The 26,788-nt window shown below is 34.0% G+C and overlaps 2 protein-coding genes across 6 annotated transcripts; one reads left to right on the top strand and one right to left on the bottom strand.

Moving 5' to 3' along the window:
• Positions 1-1,738: 1,738 nt before the first annotated feature.
• On the bottom strand, positions 1,739-22,221 carry LOC129801327 (activating transcription factor 7-interacting protein 1). 5 transcript variants are annotated; one of them, XM_055846242.1, is made up of 6 exons: positions 21,924-22,221; positions 20,386-20,613; positions 18,657-20,318; positions 12,161-13,097; positions 7,957-8,465; positions 1,739-2,586 (listed from the first exon to the last, which is right to left on the bottom strand). In XM_055846242.1, exons 2-6 carry the CDS (start codon positions 20,519-20,521, stop codon positions 2,066-2,068), a joined length of 3,765 nt encoding a protein of 1,254 aa, XP_055702217.1. In that variant the 5' UTR covers positions 20,522-20,613; positions 21,924-22,221; the 3' UTR covers positions 1,739-2,065. The 5 variants fall into 5 exon arrangements, with proteins under 5 accessions (XP_055702217.1, XP_055702216.1, XP_055702219.1 ...); XM_055846241.1 differs by having other exon boundaries at positions 7,942-8,465; positions 18,657-20,309; positions 21,924-22,220; XM_055846244.1 differs by having other exon boundaries at positions 12,161-13,076; positions 21,924-22,220.
• LOC129801343 (transmembrane protein 223) lies at positions 22,204-23,130 on the top strand. The gene has a single exon (XM_055846282.1). It carries the CDS (start codon positions 22,420-22,422, stop codon positions 23,071-23,073), a length of 654 nt encoding a protein of 217 aa, XP_055702257.1. The 5' UTR covers positions 22,204-22,419; the 3' UTR covers positions 23,074-23,130.
• The last annotated feature ends 3,658 nt before the right edge of the window (positions 23,131-26,788 follow it).

A 26,788-nucleotide genomic window follows, 5' to 3' on the forward strand; every position in this document is an offset into this window, starting at 1 on the left:
GAAACTTTCCCTTGTCTCCATTTGGATTAATATGTTTCCAATAGAAGCATTTTACGCTCGCGTATTTTTCTTGTATTTAAGAAGTTTTCAAATTATATCTAAAGAATTTTCACTAAACAGTAACATTCTAGAAGAGTCAAGGAGCAAATTTATGTAATTTTCTTTAGAAAAAAATTGAACTTAATATCGCTCCTTGGAAATTACAAGGGGCCAACTCACTTTTTGGCGATTTTGAGGTTTTAATACACTCAGACAGAGAATTTAATAAAATTTCAGATGATATGAGTCAATAAATTTCGTTATTACAAAAGTTTTTCAAAATTTTACTCTTTATGATTGCTTGCGCGGTTTTGTTTGAAGTCAAGGGGCACAAAATAAATTTATCGTTCAAATTTTTGTGAAACAAGGGACTAACTCAAGCAAGTTGATCCCTTGTCATTCTAATTTCATGAAAATTTACGCATCATTTAGAATGACAAAGAGCTAACTCATTAAAACACATATTTTGAAAGGTAAAAATATGCATGTTTCGATATTTATAATAATGCTCATACAAATAGAAAAGAATTAAATTGCTTTTAATAACATACATAAATGAGATAATTATTTATACAAAGTTTAATCTTTCATGCTGTCTCCTGAAAAATGGCTCAGATTGAGTTGGCCCCTTGTAATTTCCAAGGAGCGATATGTTGAATCTTCTGTCAAAGTTAAAGCGTCTGGAAATGGTTTTGAATTAGGACATTTACCCTAATTAAAAAAAAAAAACAATACTAATTTATTAGGGATGGCATTAAGTGGTTCCTCTACCCTACCTTGTAATCAAAAGAGGGAGCTAATCCTCAGATTTGTGTCTACCATGAACTACTCCTTTAATTCTGTATATTAAATTCTAGTGAATATCTTCGTACAAAGCAGAGTCTGCTGTATTTGATTTTTGATAAATAAATTGAATTCGTTTGTTTGGTCCTACACTGAGTGAGAGAAATCCGAAAAAGTTAAAATAACATTCCGGAAATGTTAATTTTACCCTGCAATATTGATCCAAAATCGGTGTTAATATTACCCTTTTTAGGTGAATTAGGGGTAAAATGTACCCTTTTTCATGTTAATTTTACACTTAATAAGGTGTAAAATTAACATAAAAAAATGTTGATATATTTCTACACCTAAAAAGTGTTAAATTTATGAAGAAAAAATGTTAATCACACCCTCTTTTTTTCTCAGTGTAGAATACCCAAAGTATTATCTCCTACCGATTAGCGTCGTGATAAATCTTTTCACGAAAGTGGATCCAAGGATAAGAATGACAAAGTGACATCGAATCTTTCAAATGGAAAATACAACGGTTATGTGATTCCTTCAGGGTGTTAAGTTGATATCCTGTTGCTAAAATCGATAATAATTATGTTACACTGTCCTTGAATTTGTAGTTCGTACATTAAAAAAGTTACATTATTGTGATTACCTTTTTATTTAATATTTTTAAATAATTATTTACTGAAAATCGTAAATTTGTCATAGGTATTTTAGTACATGCATGAGCTAATTTTTTAACATTACTCTATTTTACAATACTTTCTATTAAAATGTGAATAGATAGATAATATCTCACAACACTCAAAATTCTTACCATTCTCCCATTTCAAGCATGAATATTGGTATTGAATTCCCGATATCATTCGACAAGAAAAGCACCATATTGACCAAATAAATGTGTTGAATAAAAATACATTGATAGAGTATAATAGCTGTATTTGTTTCATACGACTAAATTTTTTTTTAATAAACTAAATATAGTACTAGAAATACTTTATACTACAATTTGATATAATTTTAATGAAACGAAAAATGCATATTTTATTGAAGAAACACAAATTATTATTTAAGAGAGATTTTCTTTTCAAATTTTCTTAATTCTATTTACTATGACGAAATTTTCTCATCATCAAATGTGGATGTTTTTTTTTTTGAAATTGCAGAATTATGTATGCCATTTGTTCACGCATTAAAAATTTCCCATCAATAATAGTCTATAATAATTGTGCTGCTGACCCAATCGAACTTACCATGTTCTGGGAACACTAAACATTCCGCATCGTTCATGAATATCCCGTGCTCGTACGGCAAACCAATATCTCTGTCCCTCCTGGAATTGTGACAGGGTCACAGCCATAGGCAACATCATGGACTTGACGTCACCCACGAGGCGCCAATTCTCTGTGCTTGGTGGTGCTGATGTTTCCTGATACGCATAAATCTGATAATCCCGAATCTCCTCATGATCATCCGTCAGATCGTCCATTGTCCACGAAATTACAATACCCTGCTTCTCGTCATTCTTAATCCTAATCACCGGACGTGTTGGGATACGTTTCATTCCGTACTGCGACGGTTGATTCTGGAACGGTGGCAGCGGTGCTGGATGTGTACGCTGTGGATTCATAATCTTCACGGTGGGACGCATCTGTCCCGAACCACTCGCCACGATTGTCGTAGCCATTGGAGGACGCCTCACGACAGTCTGCTGTGGAGTCACTACAGTTCGCATTGGCTGCTCAGAAGACGGCTTGGGTGCTATAGCCACTAAAAAAAGGATGGAAAGTGTTTCATCCATCAAAACATATTCCTAGCGACAAGGGAATAATGCAAGAAGCGAAAATGTTATAGGATTATAATGCCCTTATAACTTCAACAAAATATGAATAAAATTGCAACTGAAAACAAAATAGGGTAAGTGTGCCAAATTCCGGCCAGTTTGCAATTTCGGCCATATTTTTTGTTCCTCTAATTTCCATGAATTTTTAGTTTTTGCATACTCTAAAAATAATACAACGCAAAAAAAAAAATAACAAAAAATGTCGCTTCGACGAGCAAGATGATCTGAAAAAGGCATTGGAAGAATTCCGGAAGGGCAAGGAACTATGAGAATTAAGGTGGCCTAAATAGGCCACCAATGCTATTTCTACATTTTTATTCATTTTAAAATGTATTAAGAATGATTTTGGAGAAAATAAAGATGATAAACTGCGTGCAAGGTTCCAAGCAACACTCCTTATAACAGAGTAACAAAAATGTTTAATTTTTATTAAAAATATTACATTTTAAACTTGAGACTTTGTCGCTTGCATGCAACTAGGGTAAAGTGGTACAAGTTGGACAGTGGTACAAGTTGGACAATGGTACAATTTTGACAGGGCTTTTCGTCTTGATAAATTTAGTACTTCATTTTTATTTGTATATTTTTAATGCTTTAGTTTTATTATTTGGTTCCTTGTGCTTAAAAACAAACTTTGTACTGTATTTATCAAGAAAAAAGCCATGTCCAACTTGTACCGGCGAATTGTCCAACTTGTAACACTAATTCCAAATTATACACTTTACCCTATGCTGAAATTTGGCACACTTACCCTATAGAAAAGGAATTGGTAAAAGAAGAAGTAGTTGTATAAAATTAATCAGTTCAATTCTGATTTTAAAATAAGATAAAACAATAAGGCCAAAAAGGCTAAGGGGAACTGTACGAAATTTGGGGTAGGTTACGTATAGGGGAAGTGTGCCAAATTTCGGCGAGCTTCTAATTTCGGCCACTTTGAGTGTAATTTCGGCCATGGAAATAAATTAATTAAAATTATGTATTTTATCTTCGAATAGTCGATGAATTAATTTTGCTTTTAAATATTTATTTATTTTAGGATGCATTAGCACAAAGACCGTTAAATTTTAAGTATAGTTTGAATTTAAATTGCGTTGTAAAAACTCAGTGTGTAAAGAATCTCACAAAAAAAGTTGACAGATCGATTGTGTTTCTAGCAGTCTTACGATTTCTGGTGAAATGCCGAAGGTTTTCCTTCGGAGTTTTTCATGAAAATTGATTAGTTTTCATTAAAGATTGTTTCTGTTTATGTTAATAGTGCATCAATCTTTAAATTTCGGGTGAAATTTCCCAGCTGGATCCTGTATTTCGCGTAAAAAAGTATATACTTTGTGAGCGTCTCTCCGGTGAGGTAGTGTTGCCTATTCCGGCAACATCTTTTGCTTTCCTAAATTTCTTATTCATTTTGTGTTTTTTTTTTCAATTTTTGAGTTCTACAATGTACAGAAAAAAAACATCGCTTCTATGAAAAAGATGCTGTGGAAAAGGCCTTGAAAGAGTTCAGGAAGGACAAATTGCTACGGGAATCTGCGCGTAAATTTGAGATGCTACTCTTCAGGTCTTCAGAACAAATTACACGGAAGATCTCAGGCCTTGTAGGTCATATAAACGTATTAAACTAAATATTAAACTCGTTCCATTTGACGTTTTGAAATTTTCTATCCGTTGCTTCACAAAAGGTGGTCACAAACAAGTTGGCCGGTATTTCACTCAAAGTGGCCGGAATACTACCCAAAGCAATGTCCATATTATTAATTTTTCAATATATCAGGAAGTGATTTAAAGAAAACAAAGACGATAAACTAGTTGTCAAGATTCCACACAACCCTCCTGAAAAGGAAGTAACAAAAAATATCAATATGAATTAAAAATATTGCATTTCAAACTTAGGACTTCGGTGTTTATATGCAACTATGCCAAAATTTGGCAAACTTGCCCTAATCATCAATGTTCTGAGTTTGTAACATCATATTTTTAGTACAAATTGAAATTTTCTATTAATTCCTTTTCAGGAGTGTTGTGTGAACCTTGAAGAGTAGTTTATCCTTTTTGTCCTCATTTAAATACTCCCCAATAAAATTTTAAAATAAATAAAAATATAATTTATTGATTTGTGTGAAATATCGGACACAAGGCTTAACGAAATTTTCCACAGCATCTTGTTCGCAGAGGCTACGTATCTTACGCCTTGTGAAACCTCTAGAAAAATGTTTAAAAAATGAATTTAAAAAAATATATAAATTGTCCTAAATTACAAGCAGTCCGGAAATTAGTACAGTTCCACTATGGCGGCTGAATATTTTTCAAGGTACAGTAGAGTCTCGCTATAGTCCATATTTGGTTTCAAATTTGACACTTGGGTCGCACTATAGTCCATGTATTTTTTTAAAATTATCAACGATTTTTAGTATTGAAATTGCTCGACGGCTTCCACTTTCTTTGCGATTGTGGTACTTGTCCTTGCTCTCTTCATTGTGGATCACAATTATCACAACTACTCAATAAAGTTTGCCAAAAATATTAAAATAATTATGCATGTCGCATACTAAAAAACATAACCTAACTTAAAATCAGTGTTTTGAAATCAACGGTCGATAAATTGTGGACTATAGAGCGATGGCCTATAGCGAGACTCTACTGTAGCTTCTAAATGCGTAATTTGAATTAGGTGTGAGTCCTTCTAATCACACCTATTGTAATCCTCAGATTTTCTCAAAGTGCCCAGATCGAGCTGAAATTCACAGTGTATATGTTTTGAACATCCCTGATGCCGAAAATCATAAGCCGGCAATTTCTGTGCTATTAGTTTTATGAAAAACCGGTTTTAAATTGGTTAAAAATCACGTTTTGTAGTTTATCTCGAAATCTAAGCATGCGATTTTGAAAATTTTATGTTTATGTTGTAATCCAGAAAATTTAGACCAATTTAAGAAAAAATTAAGACATTCGTCGAGCGGTTCTCGAGATATTTCACTTTAAAGATTTCAATTTTAAGAAAATTTCCTATTAGCGTCAGGCGGGAAAAAAAGCGGGAGAAGCGGTGTCGAACAAGCTTTTCCCATATAGCACTCTCTCTCTTTCTCTTTTTCTCTACATAGTGAGCCTATATTTGAAGATTTGTAAGGTGACATATACAATTAGCAATCCGCGATTTTTTCGCGGATCTTCGGGAGACGCGAATTTCTTCGCGGATCTTCGCGGGGCGCAAATTTTTTCACGGATTTTCGCGGGGCGCGTATTTTTTCGTGGATTTTCGAGGGGCGCGTATTTTTTCACGGATATTCGCAGGGTCCGAAAATTTCCGCGGATTTTCGCTTAGCACGATTTTTTTCGCGGATTTTCGTGGGGCGTGTAGTTTTCGCGGATTCTCGCGGGGCGAGAATTTTTCACGGATTTTCGTGGGGAGTGTATTTTTTCGTGGATTTTCGAGGGGCGCGTATTTTTTCGTGGATTTTCGAGGGGCGCGTATTTTTTCATGGATATTCGCAGGGTCCGAAAATTTCCGCGGATTTTCGCTTAGCACGATTTTTTTCGCGGATTTTCGTGGGGCGTGTAGTTTTCGCGGATTGTCGCGGGGCGAGAATTTTTCACGGATTTTCGTGGGGAGCGTATTTTCTCGCGAATTTTTGGCGGGTCGCGAATTATTTCGCGGATTTTCGCTGAGCACGTATTTTTCGCGGATTTTCACGGGCGTGAATTTTTTCGCGGATTTTCGCGGGGTGCGTGTTTTTCGTGGGTAATGAATATCTTCGCGGATTCTCAGGAGTCGCTGACAGAGGTTCTAAACGGATGTAAAATTGATGCCTCTATCTCTCATAGTTTCCGAGATGATCGACTTTAAAGATTTTCAGACACTTTTATGCATTTCTCATCCAATTTTCTTAATTTTCAAGTTAAATTTTGCACATATCAAGCCTGAAGGAGGCTCTAAATGTATGAATAATTTCAGGAATCTATCTCACATAGTTTCCGAGATAATCGACTTTAAAGATTTTAAGACACTTTCATGCATTTTTCATCCAATTTCTCAGTAAAAGTAGGTTAAGTATAGTCTGTAAAAAAATTGTTTGAATTATACTGATGATAAATATTAGAATGAATTCGAAGGGAGGTGTTTACTCTAAATAGTGTTCCGGTTCCCGTTACTGAAGAAAAAAAAGCCCATCAAAAGCAGTTAATAAACATGAGAGGTACAATCTCAATATTTTTCTGCTGAAAATGAAATTTAAAGAATTCGAAAATGAGGATTATGAGATATTCGACATCTAAATTTTAAAAGATAATTTTTCGATTATACAAACTTATGACGTTCTGGAGACTCGTTGAATTTCACGAGATAATTAATTTGCGCCATAGGTGATCAAGTTCGAAAATTTATGATGTCTATACACTAGAAGAAATTTTCGTCAAAAATGGCTCTTAAAAAATGGACGTTTCTACCTATAGGGGAAAGTGCCTATGCTTGATACCATTGGAAGCTTCGTAATGACTAAATTTTCTATGTTTCCACAATATGTATGTGACTCATCGCAACCATTTTTTTAAAAGTATAGGAAAGTCGCTAGTTTTTAAAATATATTGCGGAGTCACGTTTATTGAGAAACATAGGAAAAGGTTAGTCATTACGAAGCTTCCAATGGTATCACGCATGGGCACTTTCCCCTAATGATAGATTTTTTTTAGTTTTTTTTAATTGCTCCTAGTGTATAGAGACCTCTAGAACAGGAGTCACAGCCATTTAAAAATTTAATTTTGGAAGCCACTGTGATAAGTCTTGTCACTTTTGTTAAAAGTTTGTCAAAAGGATGTTTTCTCATATTAAATATGAAAAAGTTTCGTCAAGTCAGCAGCATCTAATTGGATCTTGTTAAAAGTACGCCAACATGATATTTCCTTGCAATTTTTTGTCAATAAAAGTAATTTTAAAATGGCACGGAATTTGTAACCACGATCTTTAAGATTTGTCATCGATATTTAACCATTCCTGAAAACCACAAGTCGATATCTTTTTCCGTTATCTCTCCAGAATCGTTTCTACACCACAGAAACGGCCGGACGCATGGACGGACTTACTGAAAAATCAATTTTTATTACGATTTATGAAGGGTTGAAATGTGTTCTTGGACAGCTTAAACAGATACAGACGGGGTCAGGTTTCACAGAAACTTGGATCAACCACACAAGCTGCGATTGTAAGGAATCTAAGCTAAAACTTTTAAATAAAAGATTAAGATGTTATGACTGAGGGCATAAGCAAATATGCGAAATAAAAAAATTTAAATTACTTTTGATCCTATTACCATACTTATTCGGCATGGTTTTGGCGAGTTGTCCATTTGTAGCCTGCATCTGTTGCACCATCACATACTTGGTGCTCGAAGGTTTACTGCTGCTGGCGCTGCTGGGAATGGCCACGAGGGCGGGAATACCACCATTGATCAATGTCTGTGACACCGAACTCTTCGTCTGCTGCAGCACAGCTTTGGCCTTGTTGCTGTCATCCTCATCCGTGAGATCGACTACGACTTGTTTCTTCGGCGGACTCACCACAGTCGGAGATCTCTGCTGTGGCGCCATTGTCACTTTATGTATCGACTGTGATTGCTGAGCATGCTGTTGAGCTGCACTCGATGGCGTCAGAATAACACGTTGCTGTGTCTGACCAGCTGGTGACACAGTCTTAGTGACAACGGTGGACGTTATTGTGGACGTCCTTACAGCTGTTCTCTTCACCACATACGGCTGAGGTGAGATGATCTTCGTTTGCGGTGGCTTAGGTGTATGTTTCAGCACAACTATATTTGAATTCCTGCAAACAGTCACAAAATAATTGATTGACTGTATCCACTGTACGTCATAGAGAGAAATTAGCTTCCCACAATAATATTCTGTATGGCTTAAAATAAGTGAATTAAATTGGATTTTATTACTCTTCATGCTTGATTAAGACTGCCGCCGTCTTACCAAAAAAGACCTCATAACAAAAATGGCAAAAAGTTTATGGATGGATAAAGTTGGGTCCACGCGATTCATATACTCAGTAGAATTTACATTCTGAGATTTCCAGCTACCATAAACTTATCTGGGCTTTATTATCTATTCGAATTATCTACTTATTATTTATTCGAAATACAGTGGGACCTCGATAGAATCAATCTCCAATAGAGTCAACAGCTATTTTGTTTTACTCTATGGACTCCGATAGAGTCAACTGAGACCCAAATTGACTCCGATAGTCAACTTTTCCTTTATTATTCACTGAGAGAAATCCGAAAAAGTTAAAATAACAATCCGGAAATGTTAATTTTACCCTGCAGTATTGATCCGAAATCGGTGTAAATATTACCCTTTTTAGGTGTATTGGGGGTTAAAGTTACCCTTTTTCATGTTAATTTTACCCTTAAAAAGGTGTAAAATTAACATTAAAAAATGTTGACATATTTTTACACCTAAAGTGCTGCCCACAGAGCCAGGAGAAATTTTTACCCGAGCTTTCTGAAACCATTTTGCGAAAGCATCGATAACCAAAAAAAATGGTTATCCATATTCACTACGAATGTTGAAGAAAAGATGGCGCTGGTGTCTGTGCTTTTTCGGAATAGAAAATCAGCTGATGTCTCTGCCAGTGCGGGGAAAATATAAACAAACAAAAACTAGTGGGAATTTCCAAGTATTCCTCACTATTTTTTCGATTTGCGGCTTTCATAAGTCTATTGGTATCGTTTACAAACTTTCAACCCTAGCGAGAATCATGAAATTCCAAATAAGTTGTCTTGTCCACTTTTTAATATTGTTCGAACTCAAGCGGGTAGCTGGGACAGCTTATGTAACTGATCTAAATTTTCATTAGTATTACAATTATATTCTCTTTCGGATCAAAGAAAATCGATTTGATTCTAAAAAGGTTTCATTAATAAATAAACAAAAAGTCTGCAACCGAAAACACAGAGAAACATAAAATGCCAATATGAATTTTCAAATACTTTTATAAAATATTCTTCTGTAAAATTTTTAAATTTACGCTATCTTAGCGTCGATATTAACCTCCGGAATGAATTGAAAGTTAAGTTTTATATAAAATATCAGACTGCTTCCTTGAAATTTAAGCAATAATCCGCGTAAAATATCAAAATTTTAATCATGTTTTTCTTTAATTTTTTATTTTTATTTATTTACTTATTACACAGGTCTACAAAATTTACTTTTTAAAAAAATTCTTAAGAAGTATTAGTTGATTATTATGCTATTGGGTGTACTGATTTAGAAAATGACTTTAATTTTTTTTTAATCATATAACAATTCTGAGAATTTATTTTTATTGCCTTTTGGTTGTTTTGTTTAACTTTATTTATTATATCTCCGGTTCTAGTGAACGGAATTAAAATTCTATATATCCGTTGGAATGGTGAAGAGTTGCCCTACAACTTTGTTTAATACATGAAATCTGTAAAACCACCCCTTGAGGGTGAAATAATGAGGTTTTCCTAAAATATCTCCAAAAAATGCTTTTGACTGAGGTTTTAAAAAACTCATATATAACAAACTAAACCAGATATTTAGGTGCTCTCTATGGGAGAGCATAGAGGGTCCTTGGGGGTATATATTTGACCAATAGAGACACCTCCTGTGAATTCTCTAAATGTCTCATTTATTGATCTTAAACATTTTTGAAAATACAAAAATTCTATCTTACAGCAAATTGTTCTAGGGATTTTTGAGATTCGATTCTTTAGAACCGGGAAATTAATTCTTTCGCAATAGATTGCTTAAATTTGTTTGGAAAACATAATGTTCTCTTAAAATCATCAAACTATGTGTAAATTTAATATCACTTACGATAAAGAGGAATGGAGCATATTTATAGACTCCCATAGAGAGCACCTAAATATCTGGTTTAGTTTGTTATATATGATTTTTTTTTTAATCTCAATCCAAAGCATTTTTTGGGGATTTCTTAGGAAAACCTAATTATTTCACTCTCAAGGGGTGGTTTTACGGATTTCATGTATTAAACAAAGTTGTAGGACAACTCTTCACCATTCCAATGGATATCTAAAATTTTAATTCCGTTCACTAGAACCGGAGATATAATAAATAAAGTTAAACAAAACAGCCAAAAGGCAAAAAAAATAAATTCTCAGAATTGTGATGTGATAAAAAAAATTAAAGTTATTTTCTAAATCAGTACACCCAATAGCATAATAATCAACTAATACTTCTTAAGAATTTTTTTCATTGTATACCTGTGTTATCATTTGATTAGTATTAGTAAAGATATTGTGTATTATTTAAAAATATACCTATAAAATAAAAATTACTATTATTTATTTATTTATTTAATTTACATTTTTTAAATTTTTTTTATTCATTATTTATTTTATTTTTTATTATTTTATTATTTATTTTTAAAAAAGTTCCTCAACTTATTAAAAAATGTCTACGGTATTTTTCGATTACCGTAGATTTTTGATATTACCCTTCAAAATTTTTAAATATATTTTAAAGCTTATTAACAGAAAAAAGAATATTTTTTTAATTATTACCTGACAAAGTGCAAATATTAATTTAAGGATAATAAGGAATAAATATGTAAATAATTAAATTAATAAATAAAATATTGGTTTAATGATTAAGTTTATTATTTGTTATCAAATAATAACAATCAATCAGAGTGTTAATTTTAGAATCACGAAAATTGTCAACAATTTTGATATTACCAAGATTTAATTTATAGCAAACTCAGCATATTTTATCATTACTGGAAGAATTTTCAATCAATGAACAATTTTCGATGTACTTAGATCTTCAATTTGGCGATTTAATGATTTAAGAATAAACGGTCATTCATACAATTGTCGCGAATAAAAATGTTTGGAGTGCCAGGAGCTTTCGGAATGAAAAATGATAATTCCTCAGTACAGTCGAGTTCCCCAAATTTGAACTCCTCAAATTTGAACGACAGTTGAGTTCAAAATGTAAAATTTGAGGTTATGTGAAGAAAGTTTTGCGTGGAGTGCCATTTTTCTCTGGTATTTCCTCAATATTATAGTTTTATATTAACTTCCACAACAAATAACATTTATTTTACAATAAATTACATTGATATATTCTCTAAAGTTGTTTATCTTAATTTACGAAAAGTGCATTTCACATGAATTCCGTTACGTTTTTGAAAATATCGTTCAAATTTGAGGAGTGAGAAATGTCATCTATACCCCCCAAATGTTCAAATTTGAGGAACTCTACTGTAATTACCAAAAAAATGGTCATATCCGAGACACGAAGTGTAAAAAAATGGTTATCGCTGTCTCGGCTATTTACACTTACCCCAGATCTGTGGGCGCTCAAAAAGTGTTAAAGTTATGAGGAAAAAAAGTTAATCGCACCCTCTGTTTTTCTCAGTGTGCAAAGTTTGAGCCCGATCTGGCAAATTCGGAGGATTTCATCTGGCTCAACAGAAGCTGAGATTGTAAAAGAATCTCAGTTAACCTATCAAAATCTTACCTTTGAGCGATGGTTGTTGTGCCACTTGTAGTATTAACAGCATTGAGAGCTAGTTTCTGCTGAACTTGTTGCTGCATCTCTTGTCGCTGCTTTTGTTCCTGGGCATCCAAATTTCTCTGTTCGGCCTCTGACATTGGTGGTCGCATTGGTGTAAACCTCTGGATGGGCTTCATCTTCTTGGCCGCCTCCTGGGCAGATGCCGAAGCTCTAGTAACTATCTCAGTTCTACTGTGATCTGTCTGAGAAGTGTTCTGGGAGTGCTTATTGCGATGACTCGAGACAGAAACTTGCAAACCAACAGCACGTGTTATCTTAGGTATCTGGACATATCCTGAATTTCGATTATCCAAATCCTGCTGAACACGCTTGTACACTACTTCCAAATCATGAAAATTCTTACTCAGCTCAGTCAGTTTCGAGCGATAGAAGCTAATCATCTCTTCTTGCTTATCCAACTTCTTCCTCATCTCACTGTACTCAGACTTATGCGTAATCAATTCAGCAATTTTCTGCAGTACAAAGTCCTCAAGGTCCGAGTGTGACATGTCCTGGAAGGGCTTTTTGAACCTCGTCATAAATTCCATGGAAGTCTTCTTGGGCAATGGTGTTAGGAGACTTCCTACATCTTTCTCAGCCTGAGATATCTTTTCAACCTCTAGCTTCCCCTTGTCCCTCTTCAGTCTCAGTGTCATTTTCAGAGAATCACCACTGTTCTCATTCTCCCTCTCACTCTGCCTGCTCAAACTATCATTCACATCCACATCCTTCTTACTCTGAACAGAGCTCTGGCTGTTGGTGTCTGTATCTTTCTCCGATTCATCAGATAACTTCATTCGCTTCGATTTTTCCTCGTACACAAATGAATTTGATGGACGTTTTTTAGATAACTCTGACCCCATTTTATCCATTGAATCATCTGTGAAGGGATTTTCAGTTACTGCAAATCGAAAAACGTAGATAGCACTTCAAAAACAAACATTAAGCAAAGCATGTGCATATGCAAAATATCCGCATTCGCCTCTGTGATAATAAATTTGTGCAATTCTTCTTTTATACAAGCCGTTTTTTAAAGGCACTCCATGCAGTACGAGGTAAAGCAAACCGATTATCAATCACAAAACCACATAAATTCTTATGCAAAGTATAGAGAAAAAATGGAAAATGTAGAAAGCAATTAAATTTTATGCAAAAGCTTGAAGCATACTTTGATTCTCATCTAAAATCTATTTAAATTAAATCATTTAATAATAGAATAAATATTTTTTATGTTCATTTCATTTACTAAGGTCCAACTATACAGGAACCTTATTTCACTTCTGATTTGACTCAATAAAAATGGAATAAACTTTTAAGGTAATTGAAATTCAAAACGAGTTTAAAACGGAGTCAGATGTCAAACAGATAAAGAATCTAAATTGAAATTTTATTTAAAGAGCACATTCCTCGTTAAAATAAATAAATGAATTTAATATCAAAATAATCCAATGAGATGTTCATTTCTTTGTGGAACCTTTGATAAAGGGAATAAAAATAACAAAAATTATCTGTCATTATTCGCTTCAATATTTTCGAGAACTATAAACTAGATCAAATTTCAGATTTAAATGTTATCTAGGTGAAAATTCGTTCCGTATACCAAGAAGCATTCGAATCATTCCTTCTGGCATAATAAATACCTGCAGGCAAATCCATAATTGCAAATGAAAACTTGCTTAGCTTTAACTTGCTTAGAAAAGTTTTGTAATCCTAGACAAGTTTGAACCAGTTGCAGATTAACCGATTTTTTTATTATTTGAAATTGAATTTTTTTATTCCCCAGCGAGAATAAAATGCTAACCGAATTCAATTCAGCTGGAAACATAGGGGAAAGGCTCATAATTTTGACCAGTTTTTTATTTTGGACACTTTGAGGATAAAATTGGACACTAAAAATAAATTGATTAAAATTATGGATTTTTATTCCAATATTTGATGAATAATGAATTCTATCTAAATATTTGTTCTTTTTGGAAGATTTTAGCACTAAATACGTTAAATATTGAATCATAAAGCGAGTACTCTACTACTTGACCCATTGAGTGGCCCATATTAATACAGTTCGTTTTTATAACAGCTGAATAATTCTTAATAACGGGTTTTCAAGGTGAAAGGTTAAAAAGACTCTAGAGAGTGTATTTCTCAATCGAATGGTATCATATTTGGACTCGTTGGAAAGGTCTTGGAATTTCCGATAAAACTGAACCAGTTCCAATCGATTCCAATCAGTTTTGAACCGGTTCATGACCGATAATTATTTTTGTTTTGGAATTCACTTCACTTACAGTAGGTATCGAAAGTTTGTTGCCTCATGTATGTTCGCGAAACCAGGTACAAAAAATGATAGAAAAAGTTACTTTTTCGAATTTTTCTTTTTGCAAATTAGTTGCTAGTAATCCGTAGATCTTTTTTATGTATTTCGAAAAAAATATTTGATTTTATGTCATATAAAAAATAATTGTTTTCCAAAATTTGTTCATTATTCGTGCGTCAAAAGTTTGTTGCCTCATTTGAAAAGTTACTCCAAATGGTCAAAAACATGCAACGAACTTAAAGAAACCCGTCTATATTTTAAGTTTATATCATTTGAGAGGCCAGTGGTGGGTTTGGACATTTCCAAAGTTGTCAATGGTAAATACATGTGTATAAAAGTGATGATAAATAACTAGAAATAATCTGTTTTTTTGATAATTCATAATTTAGGTTAAAATGGCAAATTATAAGGAGTTAAAAGGTGGGAAATCGTCCAGAGATACTGCCGGAATGAATCTTCGTCGTTAATTGCCAAATTTTATGGAAACTCATGAAAGGTTATATAAAAGGTAATATTAAAGGTATATTAAAGGTAACTAATTCGCAAAAAGAAAAATAAAAAAAATACTTTTCTCTATCGTTTTTTGCACCTGGTTTCCCGAACATACATGAGGCAACAAACTTTTGACACCTACTGTATATTAATCTTGAAATGTAGTTTGGGTAATCTTTTGAGTGATTCATAAATATGTAGGTTTAAATCATTTGTGAACCGGAAATGAACCGGTTATAAACCAATAAGTAATTTTTGTCCATATATCAATTGCGTTACTCTTAAAACTATTTTGGGGGATATTTTGAGCAATTTATGAATCGGTTAAAATCAGATGAGAACTAATCAGTTAAATCAGCAATTGTCGTAACTTCATTTTTGCGATTTTTACATACATATTTAGAATCAGCGTAATTTTGTTTATTAAACGGACTTGAGAAAAAGAAACTTTTATAAGCCCATTAAAAATTATTTTAAACAAAAATTATCGTAAGTGCCTTTAATTAAGAAAAATTTATCAGAATCTGTCGTAACTTCCATTTTTGGGCAAGTTACGACAAATTTTCATACAAAATTTTCTCTAATCAGCATTTGTCGTAACTCATTTTTGCAGCAAAAATGTAATATTTCTCAATAAAACGTTCACAAACACTTACACGTATCCAAAGACAGTGCGAATAATGCAACATTAACTCATTTTAATTCAATATTTTTGAGAAAAATGTAAGAAAATTCCCTACCCATCTGTCATTAATTCAAAACAAAACAAGCGACACGGCGCGCAAAATTTATCCAATAAAATTTATGAAATAAAAGCTTTTAGGGACAGGAATAAGAGTTTAATTGATTACTTTAGTCAAATAAAGGCGCTTATTATCACTAGAGTCATTCAAATTGATATAATGCATTTTAGAAAATTGTCGTAACTTCCAAGATCTCCATACATTGAAAGTTATGGCTTTATAAACGATGGAAGTTACGATAAAATCTTATTGTGTTTCATCGGATATAGGGGAAAGGCTCATAATTTTGTCCAGTTTCTTATTTTGGACACTTTGAGGATAACATTGGACACTAAAAATAAATTGATTAAAATGATGAATTTTTATTCCCATATTTGATGAATAATGAATTCTATCTAAATATTTGTTCTTTTTGGAAGATTTTTGACACTAAATACGTTAAATTTTGAATATGATTTGAGTTAAAATTGCTTTGTTGAAAATTCAGTGAGTTTTTCTCACGAAATTTCGTGAAGTTTTAGCTTTTGTGATGACTAGGTTGGACAAATGCCTGGAGAAACAAAGGAGCATCATCTCTATGAAAGAGATGTAGCGAGAAATGCCTTGAAAGGCTCCCGGAAAGGTCAGGGAATGAGCGAATCCGCACGTACTTGGAGTACCGAAGTCAACTCACTTTAATGAATGATATGGAAAGTTTCCGGGCTTCTGTGACATTCTACGTTTCCCTTACATGAACAGGAAGAGGACTTGGTAAGATTGGTTCATCAAATGAAGAACAATGTGCATCCTGTTGAGGCGGATTAGCTGTCCAAATTTACAACCAAGTTGTCCAAATTAATAACCAAGTTGTCCAAAATTCGAGTCATTTTCATCTCTACATATCAATTCATTTTTTAACGTATTAAGACTAATTTTAGTAAAAACAAAGACAATAAACCATTGCCAAGTTTCTAAACAACCATTCTGAAAAGAGAGTAACAAGAAATGTCAATTAGTATTGAAAATATCACACTTCAAACTTGGAACATCTATGCTTATACGCAGACTGTCCCAAATTATGAGCCTTTACCCTATTACATGCACATTTTAAGAAATTCTTAAAGTTTGATAGTGAGATTGTACCGTTTAAATATGTGTTAATTTTACACCGGACAATTTGACCGGGTCTTGGTAGATTTAGTGTTAATCCTGAAGTGTATTTTGGGTAATCTTTTGAGTGATTTATAAATAGGTTCAAATCGTTTGTGAACCGGTAATAAACCGGTTATGACCCGATAAGTAATTTTTGTCCATATGTCAATTGCATTACTCTTAAAACTATTTTGGGGGATATTTTGAGTAATTTATGAATCGGTTTAAATCAGATGAGAACTGGTAAATAGTAAATAATGTGAAAGTACTTTTGAAACATATAGTATCTAAGTTACTAGTTCGAACACTTCGCAAAGCCTGGAACGCTTTTTCACACCTATTTACATAATAAAAGTAATTGTGCTTTGGGCATAAAAAGAAACTGTGCGCATTTTTATGAAATGATTATTTCTATTAGATTTTTTTAGTTTTGTAGTAGTAGACAATAGGTGCATTGTTAATAAATATCGTATTTTATTGTCAAGAAACTAAATGTTACAGTAGGAGTCAAAAGTTTGTTGCCTCATGTGTGATCGGGAAACCAGGTGCAAAAAATGATAGAAAAAAATACTTTTTCAATTTTTTCTTTATGCAAATAAATTCCCTGTAATCAGTAGATCTTATTTATGTATTTCGAAAAAAATAATTAATTTTATATCATATAAAAAATTATTCTTTTGTTTCTTTCTAAAAGAAATTAAGAAAGAAATTATTGTTTCTTTCTAAAAGTTGATCATTTTTGATTAACGACACAGATTCATTCCGGCAGTATCTCTGGACGATTTCTCACCATTTAACTGCTTCTAACTTTTCATTTTAACCTAAATTATGATATATATAAAAAAAAACAGATTATTTCTTGTTATTTATCATTACTCTTATACACATCAATTTACCATAGACAACTTTAGAAATGTCCAAACCCACTATTGGCCTCTCAAATGACATAAAATCAAATTATAGTCGGTTTATTTTAAGTTAGTTGCATGTTTTTGACTCGTTTTTAGTAACTTTTCAAATGAGGCAACAAACTTTTGAGTATGAAAAATGAACAACTTTTGGAAAACAATTATTTTTTATATCTAATAAAATGAAATTTTTTTTCGAAATAAATAAATAAGATCTAAGGATTACAGGCAAAAAATTTGCATAAAGAAAAATTCGAAAAAGTAATTTTTTCTATCATTTTTTCCACTTGGTTTCCCGAACATATATGAGGCAACAAACTTTTGACACCTACTGTATGTATTTCTCTAATCTAGCACAATAAGCGAAATTTCCATTTATTTGATTTTTATGACCACCGCACAATAACTTTTGTTTGTAAACATGTTTTCAAAATTTTATATAAGTGTGAGCGAGATGACTAGATCTAGATCTCGCTCACTCTCATTGAAATGTCAAAAACATGTTTACAAAACAAAAGTTATTGTGCTCTGGCTATTATATACAGTATTAGAGAAAAATATTTACAAAGCGGAATTTATTATTACATGTTCCACTATTTACTGATTTTTAGTACAAAAAAAATTGCATTATGAAAGAATAGCAGATATTTTTAAAGCGATTTTTATTAAGGATTCATGATTACTAAAAAAAAATGGTGGTTATAAATGGACAATGAAATAGTGATGAGCAAAAAAGAAAAATAATTGGGGTATACATGCATGAGATGCGATTGTTTATTTTTGTAATTAGCACAAATATAGCACAATATGAAGCAGATAACATTGATTGTAAATGACATGATGGGGTAGCAAATTTTGACCATTCCACTCACCCTTATCGTCCATGGATAAATCATCATCATCGATAGGAATTGGTTCTTCGGACAGATGATTCTTTGGTGGTTCTTCACTGTCCTTTGTTGCTTCTGCTTCAGCTGTACTTGTCTCCTCTTCAATATCCATCTCCGTGGCTTTTAAAATCTCATCAGTCTTTTCATTTTCCGACTGATTCTCCGGGGCAGTTTTCTCCGTGTCCTTCTGCACAGAATCCTCTGTGGATTTTTTTACATCCTGAGACTGTGATTCATCGTCAATTATTAAAACATCATCACTGCTATTTCCCAAGTCACCTTGAGATTTATCAGCTATTTCTGGGTCTGGTTCAACATGTTCAGCATCTTCCTTCTCTGAAATTTTAGCTACTTCTTCTGCCTGGGATTCCGTTTCACCAACTTCCGGTTCGACTTTTTCTTCTTGAAGGACAGTTTCTGACTCTTTTTCTTCACTTTCATCTGCCTTTTCGGTGTCATTTGAATCCGGGAGTTTCTTTTCGGGAACTTCATCCTTGGCAAGAATATCTGAACTGTCCTCATCTAGGGATATTGTAGGATTTTCATCAGAGCCCTTGTCATCATCAATTGACTTTAGCAATTCGTCACATTCATTTAAGATATCATTGCAAAGATCTGCTCCAATGTCATCATCTTGTTCCTTGATTGATTCCTTGATATCAGTTGACTTTGATTCAGGCACAGCATCATCATCTTTATCAGCTACTTTGTCCTGAACATTACTTTCCGGTTCTGTTGCTTCATCGAGATCCATCATTAACACATCATCATCTTCGATTTCTTGTTTTTTATCTTCCACAACGGGAATATTTTCGGACACAGTGTCCTGTTTTTTATTTTCTAAACTCGATTCTTGAGTAGTTTCTGTGTTATCAACTCCTATTTCCTTCAGCATATCATCGAGGTTAATAATGTCATCTGAGGGAGATTTTTCCTCCAGAGCTACATCTTCATCCTCTTCCGCGTCATTTTCTTTCATATCTACATCCTCAGAATTGGGATTCTTGAGGGTACTTTCTTCACTGAGACTGACATCTTCGGATTCCGAAGGTTTAACAGCATCATCCTCATATGGGGTTATGTCGTCCGGAAGAGCAATTGGACCATCAGATTCTGGATTAATATCCTCTAATTCAGAAGCTTTAGGTGTAGTAGGCTCCGGGATGGATTCATCTATTTGAGCATCAATATCAGGGGACACGTCCACGGACATTTCAGCAGACATGTCCGCAGTGTCGTCCGGAAGATTGTTTGGCATTTCCGAATTTTCATGGCCTTCTTTTTCATCCTCAATACCCAAATCCACATTTTTGTCTTCATCCACATCATCCTGTGTGCTATCCTCTGCTACAAGGGGCATCTCAGTAACTTCTTGTGAGTCACCGTCATTTACATCACTTACACTCCCTACACTGTCTTTTGGGGTATCTAAACACTCACTTTCAACACCACTTCCATTACTTAGGGGCTGAAGCCCATCTAAAACATTTTCACAATTTTCCGGACTATCTGCCGGGGTTTTGTCATCACTCAACCTAACCTCACTTTCTACATTTTCCACTTCACCCGGATCCTCCTCTGCTGATTTATCTACCTCTGATGGGTCTTCAGGTGCTGCTTCTAGATTTGAATCTCCTGATGGATCTAAATTATTTTTGTTTATTCTTAAGAATATTAAAAAAAAAGAGGGAATCATTGATTTTCCACTGACCTTGAGGTGTGGTCTCAATGGAGTCATCATCCTTGAAATCTTTGTGATTCTCAAGGGAAAAGGATTTATCCACAATGTCCTGCATATCACCGGGCAGAGTGCGAATGTCTTGAGATGCCTCGAGCGTTGACATCATTTTGCGCGTAGACTAACTCCTTAACACTCTCGCAAAATTGATTTTACACTACTACTTTTTCTGCAGTTTCTCTCAAACAATCGCTGTTGACACTATAAACAGGCAGAAAACTTGCCAATAACAACAACGAAATATCCCAAAATATACTAACATTTTGGAAATTAAAGGTGTGCTTCCAAAGCTCTAAGCCCGATTTTAGGGATTTGAAGTAAATCGATAAAGGTTCGCAGACAAGATTTATGGGAATGTGGGAGAAAATCTCCGTGGTCAATAGGGTCATTGACACCTTCTGCCAATTCTTAAATGCATGAAAGCGAGTTTTTTTCTTCTACTTAATAAAAAAAATCCCGTAAATTGCTTATTTTTTTCATCAAAATATTTTTTGTATCACTCTTATCTGTCGAGATTGATCGGAATTACTCGGGACAAGGTACGATCGTATTGCTCAATGAATATATAGGGAGCAAAATGCGCCTACTGAGATGACGCTATGATGTCGATTTACGTGATTTTTATAAAACACACCAATTCAATATTTCTCTTAATTCTTTTGTTTGGATTTGTTGGTAGGTTTTTGGGGTTTTTAGGATTTTGCGAACGAAACCGATGTTCTTTTGTCTTCCACCTTAGATAAGAGCATAACCTATACTTGTACATAATGGACAAGTTGGCGTGGAGTATTTTTATGCAATCAAGTTAAACTCGGTAAAATGAGGTCAAGCTGTGTAAGTGTGACGAAAATATATTTCCGAGTTTTAAAGTATTTTTTCGGGTTTTGTCTTTCTAAATTGCTAATTGTTACGTCACCAAAGCAACATACGACTTATCTAATTTTCCGATTAAAATTTGTATTAATTTTCAGGAATAGAAATTATTAATATCCAGTAGGGCAATGACCCTATCAGAAGCTTTGCATTCAGAAAATGCATAGAAAAAAAACCTATTTTGGTGATTGGTGTAAAAAGAAATTGTAAAAATTGTGATATTTCGTAGAATAAAATCAATGGTAGCCGACAATAGCCGAACACGTCCGAACAACTTTTGGATTGCTTCTTTTGCTCCCATTCTATGCAACAATATTATTCCATTTTTAAGGATAAAATTACAAAGAATTTAATGAAATTATTTTGGAATATGCAATGTTGGAATCTCTGGATGAGATTTAGGGAGATACCACGGAGTTTTGGTCCGTAAATAGAGTAAATTTGGAGAATACTGTGAAACTCATGAATGAAATGTCAAAAATAATTACAATTCGCGATATTCCTAAGAAAAACCCATTCCGCTGTGAAATTTCTACTCTAAATCATTTAATGGATCTTTAATTGGGAGATTTGGGTAATTTTTAGGGTCAAAGACAGGGTATTTTGGGGGGAAAGTGTAAGTTTTGTTTGGAACTCACCTGAAACCAAACACCAAACCCGACGCCTCTCGGTAGAATGTCGCTCGGGCGGGGGTATCCTGAGTATCTGGCAACACGTTGGGGAGTTGAATATGGCAACTCACTTTAACATCTCAATACCTTTTTACACCTCAAAACTACTTAATTTGGCAATAAAATTGAGAAATAATGGAATTATGATGAGCCCCGAAATGGTTGAACTCGACAGAAGCATTGACCAACTACACTGGTAGAAACGGTGAGGTGAAAAATACGGTCAAACCCGTTGGACCTCTGAAAGACTACACAGGGCACTCGGGGTAGTAGCGTGAAGTTTCTGAGCTCGACACAGGAAGTACGTGGCGCTGTAGGTATAGTAAAGTACCAAAAATCTCGTAAAAGTCCTCAGAGTTTGTAAATTTAACAGTGTACACGAGCCAAGACCACGAGATTATTGTGAAAAAGGTTGTGAACTCCAGCCGTGAGTACATCTAACCTCACTTAGTGCTCTTGGATCATGATTTTCCTGTTAAACACAGTTGCAAAGTGCAGAAATGTGATACAAAGAACTCTGAGTAGAGGGATTGTCAATCCGAATCGCCTCTGCACCACCAGACCCTATGACTTGAACACCAATGTGGCCAAGGATGTTATAATCTTCAAATATGATAACCCAAAGTTTTTCAGATACCTCAATATTTTTGCTCTGTGTCAGTTCTTCTTTTGGAATTACCTATCTCACTTTGCATTTACCACCCTCCGTGATGCCCCCGTGGATAGAAATACCTCAGAAGATTTGCCCTTTTGGCGCAGACTCAATCTTGGAGACAACAAATACCGGTACACCCTTACAATCCTTTGTTTTTCCATCGGCTACGGTGTTTTGGCTCTTGGATGGATGTTTACCCTGAGATCTGTGAGATTCCTGGTCCTAAGGAAAGGTGGTGAGAGTGTGTCGTTTGTGACCTACACACCTTTTGGAATCAACAATAGAATTATGGATGTACCGCTGTCGAGCGTATCAGCTCAGGAGTCCCGACAAGCCGCTCGTGTCCAGCTGCCCCTGAAAGTGAAAAACCGAGCTTTCTACTATATTCTGGACAAGAGAGGTAGCTTCCCCAATGCCAAGCTATTCGACTATACAGCCGGACTGAAGAGAAAGTTCACATAATTTTATCCATAGTCAATTTATTAATAAACTCGCTCTGGTTGCTGTGTCAGAAGTAAACCAAATCTTTTCTTGATAATTAGCCTATGTCGGGAATACTGATCCTCCGGAGAGAAGCGGGCAGGATGAGCGGAAAGCGTTGGGTGGGTTGTTGGAGAAGCTTTCTGTAAAAAAAATATGCGCAAAAAATTAATAAACTAGGGCTTCCTGGTATCCCAGAGAACAAGTATACCTTTAGTGTGTAAACACGCTCTCCCTTTTCATTCAAATAGTACATCAAGTACATTTTTTTGGATTATTATTTTGTAGAATAAACAAAAACAAAAGCCGAGTTGAAGCAGCACGTTTTTAACTTAACCTCAAATTTTTTACTTTCGTCAACCGGTAGTCCCCCGGTGGGTAGACGGTAGACACCGTAGCCAATGGCCGATGACAGTCAATTTTAAAAATAGTATTAATAACTGCCAAATCTCTTAAAAAATTATTTTATCCTTATCTGTTTTTTTTCAAGTTTTCTTCCATTTTAGTGTATTTTAATTTTTTTTAAATATTGTTTTATAGTGCGGTTTCTTATTGTGATAATAATTAGAAATATTACAAGCTTTTAATCAAAAAAAATATATATAGGGTGGAGTAAGTATTTTTGGCCTCTTTACTGCATTATCACACTTGACATTAAAATTTTAATGCGTATCACATTAATTGTCGCTTGTGAGCGTCCAAAATATGTTATTTTTGGCTTTGAGTCACTTAATATTTGGGGTTTTTCTATTTATTGATAAAGAAGTGGACTTGGCCTGAAAAAATAAGTTTAAATTTACCTAAAGCATAAATGTTTTTCACATTAAAAAATTAAAGTGAAAAGTCTACCTTTTTATCAACAAACAGATCAAATTCTGAATATAAAATGATTCAAACACACAAATTACACATTTGGACTCTCACCAGCGACAATTAATGTGAATCACATTAAAATTTTAATGTGCAAGTGTAATAACGCAGTTAAGGTTTCTTGTGCTTGTAATTTTTATAATCTTTATTTAAATAAAATGAAATTTTATACAAAGATACCTTAAAGCCCTTTTTGGATATTTTTGTGAAAAATGCCTCTTATGCAACTATGCATGTTTCAGTACTTTTGGCCACTTTGTAAGCACTTTTGGCCATTGTGTGTAAGCACTTTTGGTCACTTGTTTCCAATAGAATTTTAATAAAATAACAGAAGAAATAGCTTTCGAAAACTTTCACAAATACACAGCACAAGTCCTATTCTTATTTAACACCAATTTTATGTGATTATTAGAGTATTTTAAACGACTTTTTACACATTTTCTATTTGATGTAAAAATCAGTCAAAGTCACGATTGGTTTTACTGAAATTCGCGAGGTGCGCCACGTGTAAAATGGATGGGAAGATGAATGGCCAAAAGTACTTACACAGCCGAAAAAAGTAAGCTCTTTTAGAAACATCCGATTTTCAGTTAATTTGTTAGAAAATCTTATTAAGGATGATATCACAATAAAATTTAGTTAATTAAGAAATGGACTTTCATTGAATAACATCAAATATTTTCATGAAAAATATGAAATAATGCAAAACAATTTCTCTTAACAATAACAAGTTTCTTGAGAATTCCATGTTTTTTGAGTGATTGTTTACTTTGTCGAGAATTTCTTTCAATAACTTAGAATTAATCATCTCGATACAAAATCAAATATGGTTTTCTGATTCGTTAGATTAGAACTCACGAAATAAGACCCATTTTCCTGTTCTAAATAAACTCATAATTGCCTTACAATGTGATTTTACTTTAGGTGGCCAAAAGCGCTTACATGGCCAAAAGGGCTGACTCTACCCGATGTGTAGAGACCCTAAAATCTTCTACACACTAGGAGCAATTTCTTTAAAAAAAAATGCTTTTTTTAAAGAAAATTTCCCCTTTGTAGGCAGAAACGTCAAAAATTAAAAAAAAGACAATTTTTGACGAAAACTGCTTCTAGTGTGTATAGACACCATAAGAAAAGAAATCCAATGAGTCAAATCATTAGCAATGATATTTTCATTCATGGTAAGGGAACTGTACCACGGATCGGAATGTTAAGAAACGTAATCCATATTTAGCTGAAAATATGAGCCTCACAAAACACTATTTGGTACTTTTTTATATCCCAATAGGTATATTAGAGATCTATTAAACTATTTCGTGTTTTTATTGTTTTGCTATTTATGGAAATTAATAATATAAGTATACTTAATCAGGTGTTCCACGGATCGGAAGGGGTGAGCCACGGATCGTCAGACGTTTTTGATGAGGATTCATCTGCTTTAATGTCAGACAAATTCTCGTGTAAAATATTAAGAAAGTGATGAATGGCGGATTTCTGGCTAATGGCTTCTACACACTAGAGAAATTTTGTCCATATTGAAGAGTTTTTCTACACAAGTGTAGAGAATTAGCCTCAATATGGACATAAACTTCTCTAGTGTGTAGAGGCCATAAGACTCTGATGCAGTGATTCAATAATTGAGGTAAATAATAATAATTTTGTTAGAAACTCGACGAGAAAATTGGTTCTAGAGATTAGGGGAATGTAGGCAGGCTTCGCACATGTGAGCTTTCGAACGATATGAATTTTCTCTTTATTTCCAAAGAGTTGGTTCCGCATTTCTTAGCCATAAGTTAAGTTATGAACTTTATCTTCGGCAGTCAAGCCCTACTTTCCTAGGTGGTAGGATCATAAATAGATAATTGGCCCAAAATGGGTAATTTTGATGGCGCACATTTCATTTGATTCTCATAGTTAAACTCATTTCTAAAAAAAATCACTTACACAGTGAATGAAGAGTATACTTGAGATGATATTTACGTAATAATTTTTTGCATCGGAGAGAAATTAATTCACGGTGGCGGAAAATTCGCAAGTACTGCACTGTGTGTGGTTTCAAACATTGAATGTGTGAGCGTTCGCCCATCCATCAGACAACTCCAGCTTGAAAATCATAACCTCACTAAAGCCTCATAAGCCACAGTGAGACATTCGTAGTCATATCCTGTTCGACAGGCGTATGGTCTCCTTCCCATCTCCATGAGATTACGGTTATTGACAGTATGAACCGTGTGAACATGTTCATAGCCGATTTTTCGATATTCATTTGGAAGAAAAAACAATGCTCCAGAAAATTTGAAAAAAGGTGTTTTAAAGATCTTCTTTTAGTGCAGTGATAGTTTCCACGAGTTCACGGGGGTACAGTATAACAATCGGAAAATATTTTTTAATTGTGGGTAAAATTTATTTCGAGAAAAAAAGCAATGACGAACCTAAACCCCCATCGTGTGAACGCTGTCCCCAGGGGCAAGAATCGCACAAATCGTCATATTTTTTTTCAATTTCCTGTCCAGGAAAAACAAACAATTCTGTGATAGTAAACTAGGCATGCATAGAAACCTAAAAGATCAGAGAACTTTTTGGTGTAGTGCAATTCACAGCTCATTTTACAGTTTAGTCAGAAAAAAGTCCTGAATATGAAGCACAAAAAAATGTGCGAAGGCTGCCTACATTCCCCTAAATATGAACCAATATAATAGATTTAGTTAAAGATCATTGCTAAAATACAGCGAATAATTATTAAAAATACATTTTATTTTGGGGTTCCGATACGCGGGACAACCTTCCGATCCGAGGTACACTGACGATCATTGGTACATATCCCTTATCA

This window comes from Phlebotomus papatasi, chromosome 2, assembly GCF_024763615.1.
Source record: "Phlebotomus papatasi isolate M1 chromosome 2, Ppap_2.1, whole genome shotgun sequence".
Classification (NCBI taxonomy): domain Eukaryota; kingdom Metazoa; phylum Arthropoda; class Insecta; order Diptera; family Psychodidae; genus Phlebotomus; species Phlebotomus papatasi.